General features: G+C 34.6%; 1 protein-coding gene across 3 annotated transcripts in view; it reads right to left on the reverse strand.

Annotated features, from left to right (window-relative positions):
• MAP4K5 (mitogen-activated protein kinase kinase kinase kinase 5) overlaps window positions 1-25561 on the reverse strand; it is a 112573-nt gene that overhangs the window by 17783 nt on the left and 69229 nt on the right. For 2 of the 3 annotated variants that reach the window (XM_045059912.1, XM_045059911.1), the window contains exons 11-23: window positions 24752-24814; window positions 22621-22702; window positions 21468-21584; window positions 16513-16591; window positions 11159-11217; window positions 10073-10140; window positions 8682-8724; window positions 7848-8058; window positions 6895-6992; window positions 6662-6703; window positions 5708-5792; window positions 2841-2920; window positions 2478-2538 (exon numbers count right to left, since the gene is read on the reverse strand). In XM_045059912.1, the coding sequence (XP_044915847.1) occupies window positions 2478-2538; window positions 2841-2920; window positions 5708-5792; window positions 6662-6703; window positions 6895-6992; window positions 7848-8058; window positions 8682-8724; window positions 10073-10140; window positions 11159-11217; window positions 16513-16591; window positions 21468-21584; window positions 22621-22702; window positions 24752-24814 (1088 nt within the window). The remainder of the gene's footprint in view (window positions 1-2477; window positions 2539-2840; window positions 2921-5707; window positions 5793-6661; window positions 6704-6894; window positions 6993-7847; window positions 8059-8681; window positions 8725-10072; window positions 10141-11158; window positions 11218-16512; window positions 16592-21467; window positions 21585-22620; window positions 22703-24751; window positions 24815-25561) is intronic. The other variant, XM_045059913.1, reaches the window with a different exon arrangement.

Consider the following 25561-nt stretch of genomic DNA (forward strand, 5'->3'; position numbering starts at 1 on the left):
GTTAAGTTCTGGAGAGTCCTAAGTTATGTAGGGATTTTCGAGTGCACCAGGGGTCAGTGACCCTGAACACCCACATTTTTCAAGGGTCAAATGTATAGGATATAATCTTATGCTACAGTGTTGAGTCTTATCCTCAACAAAAGTCTTTGTATTTTCTCAGAATGCAAACATTCTAACACCATACCACACCCTTCTACTCTCCATTGTCCCCTTATATACATAGCTAGCTACCCTAACTAGAACACGCATGTAATATTTATGTGTGCACATCCACACAAACACAGACCCACAGGCAAAATCATGTTTTCTTCTGCTGAGCTCTGCTACTTACCTTCACTAAGTCAACTAGAATATGGAAAGATCTAATTTACAGGCTAATTTTTTCCCATTTTCCTGTAGTTATTTTATAAATATGTAAGATGCACTCTGTGTGATTTTTTTTTTTAAGTTTATGTATTTATTTATTTTGAGAGAGAGAGAGAGTGAGCAGGAAAGGGGCAGAGAGAAAGGGAGAGACAGAATCCCAAGACAGAATTTCTGTGCTATCAGCACAGAGCCTGACACGGGGCTTGATCCCATGAACCATGAAATCATGACCTGAACCAAAATCAAGAGTCAGATGCTTAACCATCTGAACCACCCAGCTGTCCTGTCTCTGTGTGGCTTGTAAGCTTATATCCAAGGACAGGTAGAAATACGGATAGAAACAGAGAGTTAGAGGAAAGTGATTTTACACGTATACAATTCAGAGTTGTTAAACAGAATTGGGTTTATTTTCATAATAGTAATATATTAATATTTTGGTAATAGAAATAAAAAAACTGGGGGGAAGCATAATTAAAATCAAAGAGATTAAGTACTCTTACAAGGACCCCAGCTTTTTAGAAGTCACTTATGTGCAACCAAATAATATGGTCTTTGTAAACACTGTCATCAGCTCAAATATACAAATTTCTGAAGAATCTCTAATAAGCAACGATTAGTGGAAGAGTTTAAATTATACACACTTAAGCTATTAAAAAAAATTTTTTTTTAATGTTTATTCATCTTTGAGAGAGACAGAGACAGGATGTGAGTGGGTTAGGGGCAGAGAGAGAGGGAGACACAGAATCCGAAGCAGGCTCCAGGCTCCAAGCTGTCAGCACAGAGCCTGATGCGGGGCTCGAGCTCACAAGCTGTGAGGTCATGACCTGAGCTGAAGTCAGACGCTCAATCGACTGAGCCACCCAGGTGCCCCAAATTATACACACACTTAAAATTATGAAAATTACATTTCTTAAATAGGCCACAATTCATAATAATCTGCCTATCAGTAAGGCTGTGTATCAGCACTGATGCTTTAAAGCATAAGTAGCTAGTGGTGCCTGGGTGGCTCAGTTGGGTGAGCATCTATATGACTCTTGGTTTCAGTTCAGGTCATGATCTCACGGTTCAAAGGATTGAGCCCTGCGTTGGGCTCTGCAATGACAGTGCAGAACATGCATGGGATTCTCTCACTCCCTTTCTCTCTCTGCCCCTCCCCCTATGTGCTGTCTCTCTCTAAATAAAATAAACTTAAAAAAAAAAAAAGCATAAATAGCGAAAGGTACACTCAATACTGAAAAGCCTGACAGTACAGTAAGAGCCGAGTTATAATACATACAGAGAACTGAACAAAATTTGAGAAATACTAAAATAATTATTCTAAATAGAGAAAAGGGGCGAATGCTATTTTAATAGCTGATAGCGTTAGGATTATTAATTAAGGGACAGAGAGAAATAACTAACTTTCCTGTGCTCTACTATTAGAATGAAAGTGAACAGCAAACCTCTAGTCACTTTAAAATGTAAGGAAATAGGTTTTAGTAGGTAAGAATTGAAAAAAAAAAAAAAAGGGCCTAAAATACCACCTACCCTACGTGAATTTTGTCAGCACACGTCTGTGCGAGCCTTCACTGTTTACTAATAAGCACTCTGGAGATCGTCTCATTTAATCCTCACAGCAACCTCATGGGCTGCTATTGTTACCATTGTCCACATTTCACAATTAAGAAGACTGGGGCCAAGAGAAGGTCACTTGTTCAAGATCACAGAGAAAGGGAGCAGCAAGATTCTCTGATTCCTTCCCTTCCACTGGTAATTCTCCAAGGAAGGCACACGGTGATAGCGACAGTGAGGGTGGAGGAGTCTGAGTGGAAGGGGATGGCCTCAGGGAACAATCAACGGGATAGTCCTCAGGTGTTTACATCCTGGACAGGTTTGGGAAGTGCTACCTTAACTGAACACAGGGTCCTTTCTCAAAGTTTCTTCCCATTCTAAGTTTGTAGAAAACATCTGCAAGTTGCAAAGTTACTATACACAGTAAAACAAATAACACTTAAAAAATAACGTCTATTAAAATTATCTTTCTCTTGTGTCAACTATGCTTTAATTAAAAATATTACATTTCTCTGCTTGTCTATGGTTTATTTTTCACATTATTTTCATTATATACATACCTGATAATGACATTAAAGTATTATTGATAACATAGAGCCAAGTACATTTCCGTGGAAATAACTATAAAGAAAAAAAAAGAAAGGAATTAAAATTCTCCAGTTTTCATTCCCTTATGCTTTAACATCCAAATTCTAACAGTCTGAAAATAGTATAAAAATAACTATTTTCTACCTTTTAGTAAATTACAGAAACTTTACAAAAAAAATCTTGTAATGTGAACATGTAAAGAATACAATTTCATCTCCTTAAATATTTAAATCATAAACATTACAACTGAAGCCCATAAAAATTGATTTAAAATTACAAGACTTCTTTACCCAATACACCCACACTAATTTCTTGAGTTAAAACTCCTAAATTACCTGTTCCATCGTTGCCTCATGTAGCTCATTGAGATTCAATGTGTAAATACCATCTTCAGTTCCAAAAATAATGTACTGATCTAAAACAGTTAAGATAAATCACCAGAATTTACTATCATTTTCTGAAATAATTAAATAAAATGGCTCTGTGCTTTAATGGTGTTGAGAGTTAGCTGGCCACCCACCCATCCGAAGAAAAATTATTTTCTAAAGTTCATGCCATCTTCTTTACATTTTTCTCCAATTCTGATCTTATTTTTAAAGGCAGATATATTCTCTGTTACTCATTCACTCTAGCTTCATCTTATACAATCCTTCCTTTCAACATAATTGTCATGTCTTAAGATTTTTCAATGTAACTGTATTTTTGCCAGGTATCTCAAATACTCTTTGAAGGACACTGTAAATTAAATAGAAATTATAAATCATGACACACCAGAAACGATGAGCATACCTAGTGTCCAGATCTTGGTTCCTAAATATATTACTTTGCACTAGAAAGAACCCGGGCTGCTTGGAGAAAAGATGGATTCCAATTCTGGGGCAAGAAAAGTGTAAGATGAGCCTAGAAATCTTCCTGTGCCAGAAAGGTAGGAAGTGATCAAACATTAAACTAAAGAACATAGGAACTCTCCCTGCTCAAAAATTCTGGGACAATTTAAGCGCTAAAATAAATAATAATATTAATAGATCATATCTCCCTGAATAAAATTCATAAGTTCAAACTAATATAGGTACATAAATAAATGGAAAAGAAGAGAAATTGTCCATGGATGTCAGTGGATTGTCAACAATCAATAAATGCTAAAACCAGTTGGTTAAAGTCTGATGAACAAGAGGATATTTATATAGTCTCAATGTATTCCATATTACTTATCAAGTAATTACTAATTAATTAAAAAGGGAAAAATAGTCACTTGACAGTGGAGAAAGCTAGTGAACACCACCTTAACCAGATGGTCAACGTTAATATCACTAGTGTTTGGACAAGCTGACAGCATGTACCTTCTGATACGATGCACTGAGAAGAGCACAATTCTTTCATATTCCCATCAAAAATGCATTACTTGATCTAAGTATGAGGACTCATCAACAAACCCAAATTAAGGGACATTCTACAAAATAGATAGTTCCAAAAATGTCAAGATCAAGAGACACAAAGAAAGGTTGAAGAACTGTTCCAGACGTGAGGAGGCTGAACAGTTGTGGTAGCTAAATAAAACCTGTGATCCTGAATTAGATGTTGTTGGACTGGGGAAAAAAGAAGGGGGAAGACAATAAAGAATATTATTGAGACAATAATTTAAATATGGACTGTGATGTCAACTATACTTCAATCAAAAAATAAATAAATATGGACTATGTATTAAATCAATGATAAATTTCCTGATCTTCACAATTGTACTGTGGGTATGTAAGAGATGATTCTTGTTCCTAGGAAATACAAAATGAAGTACACAGAGCCACTCTCAAGTAATTCAGAAAAAAATGCACATATAGATAAATAATAGAAATAACTGATGATTCTGAGTATAGAGGGGTTTCTTACACTATTTTTCTAACTTTTCTGTTAGGTCTGAAATTATATCAAAATAAAAAGTTACAAACACACAAAAAAACATTTCTTTACTGATAAAAATACTTTTTTTTGTTATATTTCTAACAGTAGCATTTAAAGCAGATAATTATATGACTTGTCTATATTATTATGTTAAAGTGGAAACAAACATTTCCTGAACACCCTTTTTTGCCTACTCTGTTTGCTAATTGCCAGACACTCAGGTAGGCAGGTTTTTTCCTTCCTTGCAGTGAGGTGAGTAGTAAGAGTATTTATGTTGTAAAATGATCACATGAGAACAGAGGTGTAAAGTTTCTTTCTCAAGTCATATAGTAATGACAGAGCAGGAATTCAAACCCAGGTCTATTTGATTCCAAATTTTTACCTCTATGTATTAGGTTTCCTCACTTTAAAAACATACAGTATAAATTTTTAAAAATAAATTTTGTTATATTGCCATAATTTCAGATTTATAGAAAAGTTTTAATAGTACAAAGAATTCCTGAATATCCTTCACACAGATTCCACAAATATTACCATTTACTACTTTTGCTTTATCCTTTTTTCACTCTACACACACACATTTTTTTTTTCTGAGCTGTTTAAGTTACAAACACGATGCCCCTTAATTCCTAAATATTTCAGTGTGCACATCTTAAAAAAAGAAAAACGGAAGTGTTATATAACCACAGTACGATGTTTGAAATCAGGAAATTAACACTGACACAATACTATTATCTACTGTATTGACTTCACTGATTGAGATTATCGACTGTCCCAGTATTGTCCTTTTATATGACAGAAAATCCCTAATTATGGTTGCAATCACTTGTGGCATGTCTATTCAGTCTCCTTTAATCAGAACAGTTCCCATATACTCTTAAATTCTAAAGGTTAAACCAAAATTCTTATCTACCAATTTAGGTTGTTGCAGGTATCTATACTATTTAGTCTCTAAAGTAATATTTTTAAATAACTTCAGTTCACTGACCATAAATATCTTTTTTCATAATAAATATTTTATTAGAGGTGTATATAATTTTGTTCAGAAATTTCAGGGGCACCTTGGGTGGCTCAGTCCATTGAGCGCTCGACTCTTGACTTCAGCTCAGGTCAAGAACATGCAGTTTGTGAGACAGAGCCCCTGTCGGGCTCTATGCTGACAGTGTGGGGAGCCTGCTTGGGATTCTCTCTCTCCCTTTCTCCCTGCCCCTCCCCAGCTCACATGTACATGTACAAGTGCGGGCAGGCGCGCACTCTCTCTCTCTCTCAAATAAACATTTAAAAAAAAAAAGTTCAGAAATTTTACCTTTTGTATCAGGATGTATCCAAGATGTTGCACAATTAATTTTCAAAGGGCAGCCATCAAAAACTTTGGAAAAACATGCTCCCATCTTATTTATAAAGAAAGAAATGTTGACTTATTTGATTATGTAATTTTATATATTCTTAGAAATCAGCTAAGATTACAAAATGCTAAATTCACTCTTACTTGCATATGTTTATGGTTTCATTACCAAAATTCCTATTTTGATATCATTTAACGACTTCTAACAATAGAGTCTCCTATTGTTGCCTTGTGTAATCCACTATTTCAGGGCAAAAATAACAAATTTACCAAAACATCTACATATGTCAGTGATCTATTTTAGGAATTTTAAGTCCCCACTTATCTTTAGGACTAACATTTAATAATGTGAAATAATGGATGATATTACTGAGCAACATCACCGTGATTATAATTGCAGCGTAACTCCATAATAGTGAAGCAGACAAAAAGACTAATATTTACATTACATATTAGACTTTTACTGAATAAAAAGGTATAATTTATAAAGCATCCCATTCATATTATTGGCTGAACCACCTCGGAGAGCGAGAGAACAAGCACTAAGATAAGCTTCCCCGTTCACTGTGTATAGTTCAATATGAAAATGGCTTCAGGGGCAGAAAGGAATTTAACCCGTATAATGAAGAGGACACAGTACTACTGATATCATCACATTAAAGTTAAACTGGCCTTTCAAGGCTACTCTGAGAACCCAGCTGCCATATTTACAAAAAGCAAAACTTTCCAAGTTCTAACCAACTCACTCACATTAGGGTACATGATTTGATTCGTGGTGTATCAAAATGCATTTATGCCTTTGTATTTTATGAATCCTCCCATTCAATAGCTCAAGATACTTGGCAGCAAATAAAAAATCTGCTGCTTCTAAAGAGATGAAAATTGGCAAGTGGTTCACATAAAAATATTCCTTACCAGCACTTTTGGAGTGGGTGGAAGGCCATTGATGGCTGGTTTCTGTGGGAAAAATAATTTTTATTGCTTTAAGATCTCTTAAGCCTTAAAAAAACACCTATACATTTGGAAATTTAGTTATCTAATTCTTGAATTAAAGAGACTATGCCCCCTGCCCACCAAAACAGACACTGCCTCTCTATGATAAACACGGTAATCGTTACAACTAATCACCAAATGCCTGTTACGCCTACCGGGAAATCTCGCTTGTCCTTTTTCCGTGGTAACTGGGGTGCTTGTGCTGATCCTTCTGTATTTTCACTAATTAGTTTTGAAATACCATCACCATCTCCTAAAAAGAATCATGGTTAAAGCTGAATGAACATACAAATAAGTACCTTCCTTGAAAAATAATTTTCCCTTTCCCCCAATAGTTGTTTTCCATTTGGGTGATCCTTTACTGGGAAATATTCTCTACTGGCAGATGAGTTAAAGTATCTTCAGTGCCGTTCTCTAGGTTCAATAGAGGTAGCATTGCATCTCTAGCAGTGGTCTTAATCCATGTAAACAACAAATGTCTTTCCATATTGTGAGAAAAATGAAATCTGATATTCAGGCCCGATATATTCAAGGTCTTTCATAACTGAACTCCAATCTACCTTTTTAGTCCTATCTCCTAGTATACACCTTTCAAAAGCTCACACTTCTCTCATAGTATACTTCCAACACAATCCAGGTTGTCAGTGCATTTGTTCATTCTTTCTTGCTCATCAGGCATGCCTGTCAGCACTGGCTCCCACTAATGAAGGATCCATCCACTTTAATGCTCTGCAAGCCCCCTGCCCCCCACTCTCTTCCCTATCCTTATCTTCCTGAAAAATTTCTCATCTTCTATTAGTATAGTTAATTACTGTATGAGACACTTACATAAGCTGTCTTGTCTAACGTTACAGGTACCCATAGGGTGTAACTTCTGCTACAGATCCTGAACTTCTGGAGGGCAGGAACATCCATTCATCATTCTAAGACCTATCATATTACTTAAGAAATCAAATCAGGGTTCACTTGGACTGAATCTATTCACAGTCCGCCCACGTGGAATTTTAAAGTAACTTCAGAAAGCTTTAAACAGTTAAAAGAGTGACCAAAGACATTCTTTAAAATATGAAAATGGCTTTCTTTTCAGTTTTCACTTTGATTTATTTACCCAGATCACAGTATCTAGCTGTATGCACTCCAGGACTGCTGACACTGCTAGCCATACCAATAGAGGAAGTCTCAGCTACAGGACCACAACTTGGGCTACTCTGTCTTCTGAGAAACTGGGGAGCTCTGTTCTCTGAATCAGGGCAACGTTTTACAGTTGATGATTTTTCTTCATCTAGGAGGTTGTCTTCAGGGTAGCTGTTTATCCTTGGCTGTGATAATAAGACATAAGAGTACTTTAATAAATTTGGATATGAAACAGTAACACTTCATTATCATTACCCACCTAAGACTTTAGGGGGTGGGGTGGTATGTGATTTTTTCTTTTTGCTATGTAATTCAACTCACTAAGCTAAGTAAGAAAAATAAACAAGAGTTACTGTCCCAACACAACTAAGAACTTGCCATGTGATTTTTTAATCATCCCTAAGCCAAAACTGATATAATTTTAAACTGATAAAATTATATAAACAATCCACAAAATATTTAATAAGCAGGAATAAGCAAGGGCTTAATGAAGTATGACTCCACTGAAATAGGAAATTGCCATACTAAATGAGGACTGTAAATGATGAACTCTTTCTGTTTCCTCTTCATGTAGTCGAGTATTTTCTCAAATGAATATGTGATTTTTACCTTCTTCTTATAGCTATTAAAATATTGTATTTCTCAGGAAGTTTTTTAATATATATTTTACATCTTTGTAATCCCCTCTTGAAAAAACTGTATTTACCTAAAGCATATTTAAGAGAATTTTGAACAAATTCAATGAAATTACTTTTTAATTATTTTATTATTAAAAAAAGGATTTATTCAAAAATTTTAAGTCGCTCACCTTAGGAGGTAGGGGAGGTGGTATTGCACGTTTTGAGGTTGATCTAATACAAGGAGAAAAATGCAATTCAGATGGTAGTAAATGTAACATAAAATAGAGACTCTAATAAATGTGCATTAAAATTGTTTACATTCTTTAGATCATGATAAAGAGAATTTTTAAAACCTATAGAAAGACCTAAGACCTCATTATGTCAAACTGTGTTAGCAGGACTATAAAATAGACTTGTATAAAATGAATACAAAGTCTTTTTACTTTATGGTTATGCTCTGCATATTTAGTATGTAATAAAAATTAAACTTAGTAAAAAAACAGATTCCAAATTTTAGAGTTGGAAGCCACTGTGAATCATAGATTCAAGTGGCCATATCATCAAACTCTTTTTGCTAGCTCAAGTGGGGTACATAGATCAACAATATTGACATCACCTTGAAACTTCCATATGTATCGTCTAGACCTATGGAATCAGAACCTTCAGGTGATCTTCCAGGCACATCAAAACTTAAGAATCACTGATCTAGCTCACTGGTTCCATACGCTTATTTATCTAGAGTTATTGTAATCAATTGGGAAGCTTTTAGTATTCTGAGATTCGAGTCCCAAAGACCGTATTCTGTTGCAAGGGTTGCCAAACTTTTTCTGTAAGGGGCCAGACAGTGGTAAATATTATAAACTTTAGTGTATACAGTGGTCACAAGTACTTAACTCTTTGTTATAATGTGAAAGCAGCCATAGGTAATACATAACTAATAAGCCTGGCTGTATCCCAACAAACCTTCCTTATGGACACTAAAATGTTTATATAATTTTCACATATAACAAAGTATCACTCTCCTTTGGATTTTCTTTCAATTATTAAAAAATCTAAATACCATTATAGTTTGTGGACTGTACAAAACATAGGCAGTGGACCAGATGTGATTTATAGGCCATAGTTTGCCAACCCCAGATCTATAAGATGAATGTGGGGGCCGCAGAGATCTGTACTTCCAAAGACCTCTCTAAGCAATGCACAGGCTTGGAACATCTGGGCCGGCCCTGTAACTTACCTGTTGAGGGAAGACAGGTCTAGAATATAAAGTAACTATACTGCAGAATGGATTTGGGGTTTTGTGACTCCTACAGCACTTTTTCCCATGACATTGTGTACCTCATCTTTCAGTATATTAACATTACATGCACTAAGCTGAATTTAAAGGAGAAAACCTTAATTATCAACACATGATGCCTTTTGGTAATTAAAAAGTCAGAAGCTTTACACTGATATGAGGCAGAGCACAATTTTTTTTAAGAATGAAAATTAAAACTTATTAGAATAAATTGCTCCCACCCAATACTGTTCCTATATAAAGTAAAATATAAGTAAAATATTAAATTAGCAAACAACTTACTTGCCAGTATTTGCACCATCAACAAAAGGATTCCATTGTAATACAAAGTTTGGGTCTGACGACACTCCCTGTGAAGGTAAAAATAGTTTAAAATGTTCCCTTATAACAGATATTAATCATTTTATTTGATTCAAGAAAATATTCAGTGTCATGATTGTTAATCATCTTGGCTTTCAATCAATTTTTTAATCTCCAGTTAGATTTGCTGCCATTTGACATATTTAGGTCAATGACTCATTATCTGTTGACTGAAACTTAAGAAATTCCATAAACATACTGAATATAGTTTCAGTGTGACAAGCCCTCTTTACCAATGCTAGTATATTCCAAATAAACAGAAAAACATAACTCTGAATTATCTGCATCACTAATTCATTAGTGTGGAAAACGAAACATCATATTATTAAATTATCATTAACTTATTGGTGCTACTATTTTTTCCCCACTGGCATAGAAACTGTGAATTATATATATAGCAATATATACAGTAAGAAAAGTACTACTCCCAAATGTTAAGAATGAAGAGATCCATTAACAGAAGGCAATTCCTCGAAAAATTATACTTTACCGAAGCTTAAAAATAAAGTAAATGTTAAGGTAACATCTAGGCAACTCTGATAATACCTTGCTCTATTTATTACTTTTTTCCTTTTAGATAAGAAAATGTTTAACTAAACAGTAACTTCGAAATATAAGAGCAATGGTTAAAAAAAGAAGCTATATTAACAAATAAATATCAAAAACAGTAAGGTAATGCAAAAATATACTACAAACCTAACAAAGTCTGTAAGAAAAAAAGATCCTAGAGCTTAAAGCTCAACATCAAATTCCATATATTTAATAACTTCATGTAACTCCTTCAAAAGATTCAGAAAGGTCAATATGAATGGCTAAAATGGTATATTATAAAATGTACTCTAGTTAAAATGCCTAACTATAAGCTTTTTCAAACTTTAATATGTGAAATACAGTATCAAAATTAATGCTTGAAAGAATATATAACTCTGATCCTTAGTCAAAGTTTACCTGACTATAAGTTTTCTCAAATTTTAATGTGTAAAGTACTTCTGAAGTAATAATTCCTACCATTTCATCCCGTGCTTCTGTTTCTTTTCTCAGAGGAGGTTCGAACTGTAATTTGTCAACTGCAAAATATGTAACAGATATTCACAAACTCTATCTTAAAGGGTTAATTTCAGAAATGTAGCAAGAAGCATATGTATAGGGGAGAGGGGAAGGGGGAAAGAAGAAGAAAGAAGACAAAGTTTTTTCACTTTTTTACTGCAAGAGAACCCTTCTTTATATTTACCAAAAGAAGGTAACAATTTGGTAGCTTACTACAAATCTACTTAGTAAATTCTCTGTGTATGAGATTTAAAAAAGTTAATCAAAGTAGGTGACTAAGAAAACTAATGGTGACTAAAGGATTTTCCCTGTTTAGGCTGCACACTCTGTTCTAAGGCTACAACTTTATGGCAGAAATGAACCTCCCCAAATTACCTATAATTATCTAAAAAGAACAAACATTATTTAAATTAAATGTTACAATGGAATTCAGAAATTTAATATTATATTTTGCTCAATGTACTACTCTTTTATATGAAATATTCTAAAACACAGAAAAGGATAGCTTATTATCTACTCACAAAGTACACAGAATTTTAAAACTGTAAAATCTAATGACTAAATGATCAAAGAGAAAAAAAAAAAAAAACACTTGCAGCATAGAGATGCAAGATCCCCAAATACAATCTTGGCAAATAAAATACATTAAAAAAATCATTTTCAAAAAGGATCCAGTTGTCTTTATCCCTAAAACAAGATTTGTAAAGTAATACAAAGTACTTATATAATTCATTAAATAAAAGCATTGTCATAAAAATTTCCAAAAAAAGATTGAAGATATTTCATAAAACACAGTATCTACTTTTCAAAAATAACCTAAAATAAAAAGCTCTTTATTAGTGATTTATTTCTTAACATAATTAAAAAACATCTTAACTCAAAACCACTACTTGAAATCACTACTTCAACTCATTTGAGACAGAGATGAGCTAAAGTTTTTTTGTCACAACCAGAAATACTGGCAAGCAGGTCTAGAGATGAATCACAAGTGTGTAAGTATGGTAAAGAAAGAGAAAATATCACTCTTTAATAATAAGAATTATATAACAAGCAAATTTCAATACTTAAAAAGAAATTCCTAGAGAAAATGAGTTTCATAAATATTAAAGATGTTTTAACACATAAGAAAAGTACTCTTCTAAAACTGTAGCCATAACTATGGCACAGAATGCTATATCATTGTTTTATGTGGTAGATGGGACCTGAAGTTGTTTTGTTTTAGAGAAAATACCAGCAGTACCTTTGGGTGCATCTTTGGCGTATGAAAATACAAAGATGGGGAGGTCTCCTATTATACATACTCATTTATCTCTGCAAGATGATGTAGGCTCTAGCCATAATACGGTAACAGGAATTGTATTTCTCCTTCTGCTTTAAACAACTAAGACATTGGTGTTACATGTATGTGCGCATAAATTATGTGAAGCAATTGTTTTGAGGCAGTGGCTAACAGATACCACAGCACTGTCCTTGAGAGAAAGGAAATACATGGTGGCAAGATCCACATTCACTCTGGCTTTCTGCCTGGAGGCACTTTTCAAACTAGGACACAAGAAAGTGGAATCCAAAGAGAGAGTACCAGCCTCACTGGGTGTTGGAAACAAAGACTGAAGATTGGAGCTGCTTAGGTAGTTGGAATTTGAAGGGCAGAGTGGCAGAAATAAGAAAGCTGCATAAAGGAGGAGCTCCAGAAATATGCCAAGAGATCTCTTTAAGTCTTCGGTTGAATACTAAATTGTCCATAAGCAAACACGAGATTATACAAAGTACGTCACAAACAGCTAGCAGAGGAGTGCTGAGCTAAATGCAGATTCTGGTGATCGCACAGTACGAGGAAAGATAGTTGAATTTCTAACCAGAGGAAAGAGCCTGCTGAATATTCTGGTAAAACCTGTCACAAGCCTTAAAAGGATCAAGCTGACGTACCACTTAAGAAACTCTTTAAACACCTTTTGGATAAAGAGGACCAAATCCAGACACTCAGTGTCGCACCACAACGTCCAAGATATAATAAAAAAATGACCAGACAAGAAGCAGGAGAATAGAAACCATAACCAGTTGGAAAACAGATACAATCTTCAAATAAAGGAGTTCCCAATACAACATTCCAAGTTTCCAAAACAGGCCTCTGGGTCAATTTTCATGGTATTAGACCTGATATTCACTCTTTCATACACATCCCTTTTTTGTAGTGTCACATTTCACTTGAACTTTATCCTTTTCAACGTTTATTTATTTTTGGGACAGAGAGAGTCACAGAGCATGAACGGGGGAGGGGCAGAGAGAGAGGGAGACACAGAATCGGAAACAGGCTCCAGGCTCTGAGCCATCAGCCCAGAGCCCGACGTGGGGCTCGAACTCACGGACCGCGAGATCGTGACCTGGTTGAAGTCGGATGCTTAACCGACTGCGCCACCCAGGCGCCCCGAACTTTATCGTTTTCAAAACCCTCTAACTCTTCTTGGGGCCACCTGGGTGGCTCAGTTGGTTGAACGTCTGACTCTTGATTTCCGTTCAGGTCGTGATCTCACTGTGAGACTGAGCCCATGCTGGGCTTTGCACTGACAGTGTGGGCTTGCAATTCTCTCTCCCTCTCTCTCTGCCCCTCCCCCAGCTCACACTTGCTGCTCTCTATCTCAAATTAAATAAAGCCTAAGAAAAAACCCTGTAACTCTTCTTTTCCTTTGTTTAATGAGATGTTCCATAGTTCCTCTGGTGTATGTTTTCCTTCATTGCAAGGAGTCAAGAAACCTGACTTTGCTGGACTACACATTTATCCTTGGTTTCAGACTAGGCCAGGCTCATAATAATTACTATGTCCACTAAAAATACACACGAAGGATGCTTATACTAGTGATAATAGCCCGAAACTGGAAACAAATCAAATGCCCATCAACCAAAGAATGGATAAATTATGATATGATCATACAATGAAATATGATTACTATGAAAACAATGATTGCTATACATGACATGAATTACTCCCACAGACATAATGTTGAGCAAAAGAAACCAAGCAAAAAGGGTGCATTTTGTATATCCTATTTATCTGAAGACCCAGATCAGCTAAAAACCAATCTATGGTGATAAAGGATCAGAACAGAGATTAGCCTGGGCAATGGAAAGGGCAAGAGGATATGAAGAAAGAAGGACATCGATTGTAATGGAGCATAAGGAAAGGAGCCTTCAGAGATTCTGATAATGTTCTATATTTTTAATCCCCAGATCAAAAATCAGTTTCATGAGTGTATACATATATAAAAATTCATCATGCAGTACACCTAAGCATTTTACTGTATGTAAGTTACCAGCTCAAATTTTAAACATGAAACAAAAAACTAAGAATAGAACTAACTAGGTGTATATAAAATCTATTAAACAAATAAAAACAAAGCTATAAAATACTCTTGATGGACACGAAAGAAGACTCAAGAAAATTTAAAGATAAATCACCAATAAAATGACCTTCGACTTTACCAAATTTTTTCTGGTACTTAAAGCACAGAGCTTACTCCACGAAGACATTAGTACTCTGGTCATTCATGAAAGAACTAAGCCTTGAACTTACTTACCTCTGAAAAAGCCTATTTTAAGTTAAGAAGACAGACTACCTTATAGGTGTCGACTCTCCCAAAGTTAGTACATGACCTTTTATGAGATCTCAGTAAAAACACTAGAATTTTTTTTAACTAGATACATTGATTCTTAAGTTTATGTGGGGAGAATACAATAGCTAACTATCATAACAAAAGTGGGGGAGGCAGAGTGAGGGGAGTAGGAGGATAACTAGTCTTAATGATTTTAACAGGTATTATAAAGACATAATAATCAAATTATGCTATTCGCACATGACTAGACATAATAATGCAATAAGAGAATTTCTGGAAAGAATCCAAAAAAATATATGGTCATTTAGTACATCATAAAGGTAGCATGTCAAATCCATTAGTAAAAATATTAAGTTTTTAATAATTAGTATTTAGACAAATGGGTAGTCATGTAAAAAGAAACTAAAATTGTATACAAACTTTATACATCTTACCAAATAAATTAATACTGTATATCAACTATTAAATATTATAACAGTGAAAGTGTAAAAATACAAGAAAAAAAATAATAGAATTCTTTTATAACCTTAAAATCAGGAAGGCCTTGCTAAATATGACACAAAACCCAAAAGTTATAGAAGAAAATATAGATAAATTAGACTATATTAATTGAATATTTATACAACTGCATAAAATAAAGAAGATGGCTTTATAATGGAAGAGCAACTTTGCTACTTTTCTGTATGGTATTTGAAGTCCAGAGAGTTGACTTGGGATTAGATAAGAAGATAGCATAAGAAGTATCAGCAATCTGGGATTAACAAAGAGGTAAGATCTCCGGTTACTGGTTTAACTAAGAAAAGCCTGATTGAATCAACTGATATAGGAAGGACATTCTAACTCCCCATTGACCTAGATTTCCAAAGCTGTATAAAGCTAGAAATATTTGGTTTAAGAAAACTCAGACTTCAACAAAATGTTCATCTACAATAATTCTATTAGTCTATACATTTAATAACTTATATTCCTTCATTAGGGTTTATATATCTTATTTTATTGTAAACTTCTTTAAATCTTTTTTGAAACAAATATACATTTAAGTCAATATACCTAAAACTTCTTTGCAAATCTGTTCTTCTAAATTAATGTGGCTAAAATGACAAATATCACTGATACCAAATATTTGTCAGTGACTAATTTACAGAATAACAATCAATTTCCCCTTTTAAGTAGACATTTTAGAAAAGATACACCTCTCCTAGTAACCTAAAAAAACTGAAACCAACCCAAATGTCCAACAATCGGAAACTATCCAACTACAGTGTATTAACTCAATGAAAAAAGGAGGGCCAGACTAGTGTATGGGAAATGCTTCTGTGTTCAGTAAAAAAATTTATGTATAGCATAAATTCAGCCATGTAAAAACATACATGGAAAAACATGGAGGCAATTAACAAAAATATTACCTGTGGGTTGGTGCTGGGTGATGAGATTATGGGCAATGTTAATTTTCTATTTTTTTCCTCTTACAAATTTTCTACAATGAACATATATTACCTCTATAATTAGTAAGTAAGCACCATTTAATTAAAAAATAAGAAAATCCCATTATAAACCAGAGAAACAACCTCTATTTTAAAGGTATTCTGATATGTTAAAGCATGTAGCCTCAGTTAGTCTGAAATTTTATTATTCCAGTAAGACCCACGAGAACACCCAGCTCAACCCTCCGAGACCACCAATTGAAAATGTATACCAAACACATACAATTTATTTCTGAAGCTGTCCGTTCAGCTCTGGCATTCCTGTTTGTAGATCTAATGGTATGACGAATGATTGCATGGGGCTGTGAATATAAGCATAATATACACACTTTAAAAAATTTCAGTGATAAAGTTAAAAGGTCAAACTTTTCAACTAAATGATCATTTACTGACAAACATGACTACCTACTAATAAATTACGGGATAAACATAAACAATACAATGAACACTAACATATTTTAGGTTATTCACTTATTCTATGTTTATACTCTATGAAATATTGAAAAGATGCAAAGAAAATCAGAAATCTTATCTCCAAAGAGTTTATAATCTAGAAGTTAAGACACACAAATACTTAATGAGATTAGAAAATGGTCAATGCCATTCATTAAGATGATTACTATTAATGCCCAGATGAAAAAGAAATGACTTCCACCTGAAGGGGTATAGAAGTTCTTCATGACAGAGCTGTAATCTGCTCTAGGCCTCAAGGACAGTAGGTAATGGATGTGCAGCAGTGTGGGAAGCATTCTAGACAGCAGAGAGAATATGAACAAAGTGATGCAAGAAGAAAAGGAAATGGTAGCATTTAGGGGAATTGGAGTTGGTTATTATTTGGTGAAGATTAAGGGATGAGGTGACAAAGCTGGACAGACAGACTGGGGATGAGCCAGATCATGAAAGGCTCTGAATGCAAGGTGAGGACTCTCTATTTTATTTTCTCAGCAAAGAAATTTTTTGAAGATTTTACAAAAAGGGTGTCAGACTTCAGAATAATTGGATAAGTGAGAAGATATGGAGGGGAGAAACACTGGATGCAGGGAGACTGAGTAAGGATACTGCAGTAAATCAAGTGAGAAGCTTGCTACTTTACACCCTTTGGTACAAGCTCCTGATCTCTTCAAACTATGCCTTCAGCTCAACTGCCACCTACCAAATTTCTAATGACTCACTCTCAATCACTGATGATGGACAGGAGCTCATATGTTTTTTCCTCTACTTGAAGACCCATCATCATACCAAGGGACTTCAAAAGCCCATTGTTTGGGACTTAAGTTTTCTGACCTCATCTCTAAAGACACTCTCCCAGATTTCAATGAACTCTTGATTGCTAAGATCACACCATGGACCCTCCCATCAGCTCTGACACTTGAACTCACACTATCTTCCAAACTTCTCAGCCTTCTAGCTCACTCTCATTTACTCCCATTACACTGCTTCGTGTTCACAATGGAATCCCAAGTCCATTAACCCATTAACCTTACTGTCCATCAGCATTTCTCTTATCTTCACTTTTCTTCTTAACCAGTTTGTATCCAGTGGTCCACAATTTCAAGCAATCTCTTGCCAGTATCCTAAATTCCCTTTGCCCCACTGTCCTTCAGTATTCTGCCATGCCAAAATGACACCTTAGATGAATTAAACTAACTACCTTTGTGTTTATATTGGGGATACAAATCACTACTGGAGGAAAGTTACCCAGCAGACCACACAGAAAATTAATCTCATCTGAGGCTTCAACTTTGCCCCAAAACACTTCACTGTAATCATTTAACCCAACCATTCTCCTCAATTACTATTTCACACCTTCTCTTCCCACTCTTCAAGCCCACTCATTTTCTGTCAGGACTTTCAAGACATGATCTTGCCATTACTTCACAAGGAAAACCAGAATCATCAAATAGAAGATAACTTTGAACGACAACCTTCAACTATACTCCTCTCTAGTGCAAGATTAAAGCATTTCATTATCTAAGATCAAGCCTCCCATTATAATCTAGATCTCAGGCTCTCCTCCTTTCTCAGAGACTTTGCCTATTTACCTTGTTTCTCTTGAATCTTTCCTCTCCATCTACTGAATCCTTTTCATAAGCATTTAATCCTGTTCAAACTTACTTCCCCCAGATAAAACAATAAGTAAATAACTAAATAAATCCCCACCAACTCATTTTCCTCCAGCTACTACTGCTCAGCCTACCTCTCCCTTTCACAACTAAGTTTCATAAATGTATTGCTATACTTATTTTCCAAACCACTCTAATCTAGCTTCACCTCTATAATTTGAATATTATCCTTTTAAAAAAGTATTTAAGCACCACCACCTAAATCCAAAGACTTCTTTAACTTATCTTCTAGGCAATATTCTTGTTGAAAACTTCCCTCCTTCTTTTAATGGTCTTCATCAATCCTCTGCCATTCTTCTTAGCCTACTTGATTCTTAAATTTTGGGAGAAATCTAGGATGCTGTCTGAGGCCCTCTCCTGTTTTCTCATTCTACATGCTTCCCTTGAGTGATTTACTCCTTAAGGTATCAACTACTTCTGTACTTAATGACTCCCAAATTTCTATCTATAGTCCAAACTTTTCTCCCCAAGCTACCACCACATATCTAATTTCTAGTGAGACGTCTCCATTTGGAAGTCTATTCAACATCAAAATTACTATACGTAAAACTTGAATTCATCTTTATTCTCAAGTCTGATTTTACTCTAGTGTTCCTACCTCAATAAATGGGGCGGCACTTTTAGGATCACCCAGCCGTTCAAATAAAAATCTAGGAGTAATCTCTTTTCACCCCCCACACTCCAACTCTTCAGAGAATCTCCATCCAATCTCCAATCTCCAACTCTCTTCAGAGAATTCTTTTACTGGTCCATTTTTCTCCATCCTGGTTATACTCCTAGTCTAAAACACCACCATCTCTATCCCAGATGACTTCAAAAGCCTCTTAGCAGATTTTCAGAAATGGAACCACCATTCTGAGGTCATAGAGATCTTTTAAAAATGCACATATAATTACATGTCACTCCTTTACCCTTTAATGGCTTCTACTGCCCTTTGATAAAGCCCAAAAATTTTAACATGGTTTGAAATGGCTAGTGTCTAGCTCTGTGACTTTATCTTCCACTATCCCCCTCCTTGTTTTCTGTTCGAACCAAACTATCTTTAGTTCCTCAAGTATAGTCTTCTCTCTTATCCAGGCTTTCTAACATGCGATTATGCTCTCTGCTCAAAACAATTCTGCCTGCCCTCTTCCTCTAATTCCGATTTATCCTTCAGATTTTCAACTTACAGACCACTTCTGTAGCAAGTCCTTCTCTGTCCCTAAAATATGCCTCCATAGCATACTCTATATCCTGTTCCATAACAGTTATCACACTTGTGGTATTTCTGAAGTTCCTATGAGACTATACTATAAGTTCTTTCAAGGCAGGGACTGGGTCAATCTCATACACCATCGTGTCCCCGACTACCTGGCACAAGGATTTCAAGAACTGAGAAGTACAGTGATACCACATTAAACAGAAATAGAGAACTCAGAAGGTAAAGTGGATCTGGGAAGCCCAGCAAAATAATGTGGGGAATAAAAAAAAGAATCTGGTTAGTTATATAACCAGTGGAAGACAAACTGGGGAATCAAATAATATCAATTTCATATTGAAGTTATAATAATTTTAATAATTTTATTAAAATCTCATTATTACAAGTCTGCAAATGATAATTTAAAAAATCTATGAATAGCGAGTTTATTCAATATTTTCAGTTAAAGTTCATTTAACACTCAACAAAATATTCATTAGATACCTACTACAGGACAAGACTATGCTATACAGAAGGCAAGGATTAGTTTTTAAAGATTAGTTTTCGAAGATTATTTAGTGACTATTTCTATTAAACAGATACACAGAAATGGTAGCATATTAACTAAAACAATAGGCTTTGGAGTTAGTGCCTTGGATCCAAATGCTGGTTCCATTACTTACTAGCCATATGATCCTGGGAAAATTACTTCTATTCTCTCTCTGCTATTTCCTCATTTATAAAATGTGGATAGTAACAGAATCTGTTGTAAACTGTTTTGAGTATTTAATGAGTTAACATAAAAATTATCTAGCCTAATACTTGGTACACAATGACTCCCCAATGCGTTATTAGTAGTTATGACGATACTTATACAGTATAATTCAAAACTTAAGAACATAAAGTAAAACATTTCCTTCAACAAATAAATAACACAGAAAGTGTGGTCCTATTGTCTTGCCAGAAGTGAAGGTAGAGATATAAAAGGAAATAAAGGCATAAAGGGAAATGAGGACACAATCACAGAAATAAAAAGAAATCCTAAAAGGAGAGGAAGAGACACTGGTGGAAAAGTTCAGCTGTGCTTTATGCAAGCATAGTAGGTACCTGCTAATGGGCAGGAAGTCCCTCATTCGTGATTTACAAGTTTTGATGTTAAATATAATATATTCAAAAAGACTTCAGAATATTTTCAGAGAAGGAAAATGTAGGAATAGCTCTACATGTAATAATATATAATTGTCCTGAACAAGTATTGGAAAGGATAAAATTTCTACTGGAACCTCAACTTTTAACAAATATATTTATATTGTTAATAATCTGTATAATAGAGAAATAAAAAATGGCCAATTAGATTTCTAGAGAGTCTCTTCGGTGAAAAATAATATGTGCATGTGCTTTGGCTAAACTTTTGTTCTCTTGGTCCAAAGCAATGTTCCTAACCTCTTTTATTTCCTTAGAAATAGATGTACTTTCTCTTTAGAGAAAGATCAAGCTCTCACTACAGAATTTGAGGTTTGGGGAGAAGGGAAAGCACTTCCGGATTTCTGGGAGGGGAAAATGATCTGATTCTAATCTTAGCTACCTCTCAACTTTTGGCAAACCAACTATGAAAAGAAAATGACATAAATGGTTTTAATTAGATTAGTAATCCTAGTTCTTTCCAGAAAAAGTGTCAACCAGTTATTTATGTAATACCACAATTTTTTTTTAAAGTATTACCTGGTAATTATATGCAGGGTAAGTTTAGTTTACATTGCTAATTAATCTTTGTAGCTAAATCTGTTGTAACTAACTTAAAAAAGAGTAAATTAGAAAATAAACATTAAGGCCATATTAAATATTTATTTTCAAATATTAGACTGAAAACCTCTTTACCTCAAAGTCATCATCATCTCCTTCAGTGTAGTGTGCATGGTTGTCTGGATTATTCACTTTGTCCAGCAGTTCAACTGCGAGGGCCCTAGAGAGACCTGGCTGCCCTACAAATGTATGCTAAGTCAAAACAAAACAAAACAAAACTTCATGAATATGCTTTTACATCAATGGTTCGTAGAAAATGTTATTTGTACTTTTTCATTCAGTAACTATCAAAAACAAGCATATGGAAGCCTACTAATACAAATAAATTAGAGAACGTACTAGTAAAAGTATCAGAGAAACCATAATTGTATATTATAAAACTGCAGCACCCTTGTAGAGTAAGTTTATGACATGAATCTTTTTTTTTTTTTTTTTAATTTTAAGTAGGTTTCATGCCCAACATAGGGCTTGAACTCATGGCCCTGAGATTAAGAGTCACATCCTCTACTCACTGAGCCAGCCAGGCACCCCAACATGAATAATTTTTCTAAGTTATCTATATTAGGTTGTAAAATTGCAACCTTGGCTATAACAACTGACATTCATTACTCATGTCACTATAGTGATATATATGCAAATGAATATCACATCATAATAAGAAAAAAGCATGTGTATTCCATATATGCATACATTTAATTCAGTAACATTATGTAAATGTAAAAAGACAGTTAAATTTTGATATTTAAATAAAGTTTCCTTAAATTGTTGTAATCATGAACTTTTTCTAAAAATATTTTACAAATACATATATACACAGAACATTCTATATTTACATAAGAAACCGAAAAAGGCAATTAATTTTAGGTGATAGCAACATTTTTAAGAGTTTTCTCTAAGGCAGGGGTTGGCAAACTAAAGCCCATGGGCAAAACCTGGGGCACTGCCTCTTTTTGGGAATAAAGTTTTGAGTATTAAAGCCATGCCCATTCAATTGTACTGTCTTTGGTAGCTTTTGTGCTTCAATGGCAAAACTGAGTAGTTGCTACAGAGACTGTATGGCCCCAAAGCCCAAGACATTTACTACCTGGCTCTTCCCAAAAAGTTTGCAGACCCCTGCAGTAAGAGATCACTATATTTTTATATTAAAAATCTTAAATACTTTGTTCGAGTGATATGCCTACTTACTGCATTGACTACAGAAAATTCCCCTATAATTTCAATGACTTACAGTCAGAAGTCTTTCAGCAGTTGGTCTTTTTTTGGGGTTTTTGGTTAGTGCTATTTTGACAAAATTATGGAATGTTGATGACCTTCAAATAAAAAGAGACATGTACAAAAATATTTCACTAATATTAGTTTTTTAATGTTACTAAATAAAACTAACTTATAAGCAGTTAGAAAGTCTGAAACACATGATTTTTCTTAGGCCTCTTAGCTCTATATAAGCCAAAAAACAAGACCCAAAGAACAGTATACCCCTTGAAAACAGGTGTCAGTTTCATCGATTAAGTAAAATGAAATTAGTTACAAGAAATAGTAACATACCGTCTCTAAAAAATACACAAAAAACTAGAAATGGGTATTATAGGATTTAAAATCTAGTATTTATTCTAGGTGCCACTTAGGAATCAAAATGGCTTTTTCCCACTGCTTAATTTATAAAATATATAAATGTTTTCCTATACCAGAAGAATGGCATGGAGGTAGGATTGGTAATGTAAAAGATTATTTAAATCATTATAAGGTCACTGAATTTCTTAGGAACAAGGGCATCCACACAGCAGCTCTCTTGCAGAGAAATCAAATCACTGCATTACATTTGGTGGCTTGTGGCGGAGATAACGTGGAACCAGAGAGTACCTGAGATTGGCAAAAGTACTCCAATGGTAACAGCCTGTGGTCATTCATTCCTGAATGAATACTGAGTCATTCCTGCCATAAAGCCCTCCAGTTCCAATTGTTTAGGAACTTAGGGTAACAAGAATCAGGAAGAAACTCTTATCAACACAAAAGAAAACAGCCACAGTAGGATATAAACTCCTTTATTTCCAGTGTGATTTTCCTTTCACTCCTGGCATCATCTCCAGAATGTCCTGGCTCCTAAGTAATACTTTGCACAGACAGGTCAATAAAACATAAAACAGTAGTTCAGAACCTGTTTGGGGGACAGGTCTCTTAAAATATGAAACAAGGTTATGGACTGTCTCCCTAGAAGAATATACATACAGAATTTGGGGAACCCATGTACCTCCCACACCAAAAGATCCATGAAATCTAGATGAAGATTGGAAACTTTTATTTGCATGGTTTCTTTTATTAAATGCATGGGAATACATTACCAGAAAAATAATTTTCAATTTTTATCATCCAATTAAAGATATCCTAATGGACTTTAAGAAACAGCAAACTGCTTTACTTAGAGAAAGAAGAGATTAGGATGAAAATAAATAGTAAAATTTTGAATATTAGGTAAGGAAGGTAGAGAAAAATCAACAGTGATTAAGTGTCATGGTATCTGGGAAACCTTTTCATATCACCTTCCATAAAAGTTAACACATAATTAACAAGTAACAGAATGCAAGGCAAAGATATAAATCTCCAAATTTTTAATATACCCATTTCCAATCCTTTCCTCACCACACCTCTTACCCAAACCTCCAAAACACTAAGAAAATGATCAGAGTTTTACCAGAGCAGGAGATTATAAAAATCTTTTGGACTGACACGGGCTTGTTCTTATTCCTTGTTACTCTAAGTTCCTAAGCAACTGGAACTGTCAAGAATATAACCCAGATCCTGGCCACAGCTCTGTGAGTAAATTAGATATGTAACTGCAAGTAAACTATTTAAAGGCTCTGGACTTCAGTTACATCATTTTTCCAAAATATAATTTATTGTCAAATTGGCTAACATAGAGTGTGTACAGTGTGCTCTTGGTTTTAGGGGTAGATTCCTGAGGTTCATTGCTTACATACAACACCCAGTGCTCATCCCAACAAGCGCCCTCCTCAATGCCCATCACCCATTTTCCCCTCTTCTCCACCCCACCCTCCCCCATCAACCCTCAGTTTGTTCTCTGTACTTGAAAAGTCTCTTATGGTTTGCCTCCCTCCCTCTCTGTTTGTAACTATTTTTTTTCCCCTTCCCTTCCCCTATGGTCTTCTGTTAAGTTTCTCAAGTTCCACATATGAGTGAAAATGTATGGTATCTGTCTTTCTCTGAATGACTTATTTCACTTAGCATAATACCTTCCAGTTCCATCCACATTGCTGCAATTCAGTTTCATCACTTATAAGAAAACTGAACCTATCTCCTTTCCAACGGCAAAATTCTATAAATCTATATATTCATTAACTTACCATTTTGTTTTGTCCTTTAGTTTTGGAGGCTGAAAATTACTTTTTGACATTAAGAAGAGGGCCCTGGAATAAAAATTTCAGTTAAAGGGCAATATTGAAATACTTTGATTACCTCACCTAATAATCAGAATGAATATTCTGTAATCCATTTACAAATTACTACATACGTAGACACTGATGAACACTGGTATGGAATATGAAAATTAATTTAAGATTTTACTTATTTATTAAGTTTATTCATAATGTAGTTTTATGTATGTACATATGTATGTATGTTATCTCTACGCCCAACATGGGGCTCAAATTCACAGCCCCGAGATTAAGAGTCTCATGCTCTACAAACTGAGCCAGACAGGAGCCCCTGGACACTAAATTTTTATATTTTAGATAGCCAATAGATATTTCATTTTCTTTCTTTTTTTTATTTTTAATTTTTTCAATATATGAAATTTATTGTCAAATTGGTTTCCATACAACACCCAGTGCTCACCCCAAAAGATGCCCTCTTCAATGCCCATCACCTAGATATTTCATTTTTAAACAAGCTCTTATTCATAAGGCAAAGCTACCAAATATTAGAGAAGAATTTTATCACTATACTTTTAACATATATAACTAATATTATATCTTAGATATAAGCATGTATAGTAATTAAATACCATTCTATAACACAGAGATGATATGTTACTCTAACATTAGGTTGTATGCTTAGTGGAAGATTTGCCTCTATAATTGTCTTGGGTATACAAGCAAATTATATCTACTTCCCAGTCTGTTCCCCTCTTTTGGACAATAACTTTCCAGATTCTC

The sequence above is a fragment of the Felis catus genome, chromosome B3 (genome assembly GCF_018350175.1).
Source record: "Felis catus isolate Fca126 chromosome B3, F.catus_Fca126_mat1.0, whole genome shotgun sequence".
NCBI lineage: Eukaryota > Metazoa > Chordata > Mammalia > Carnivora > Felidae > Felis > Felis catus.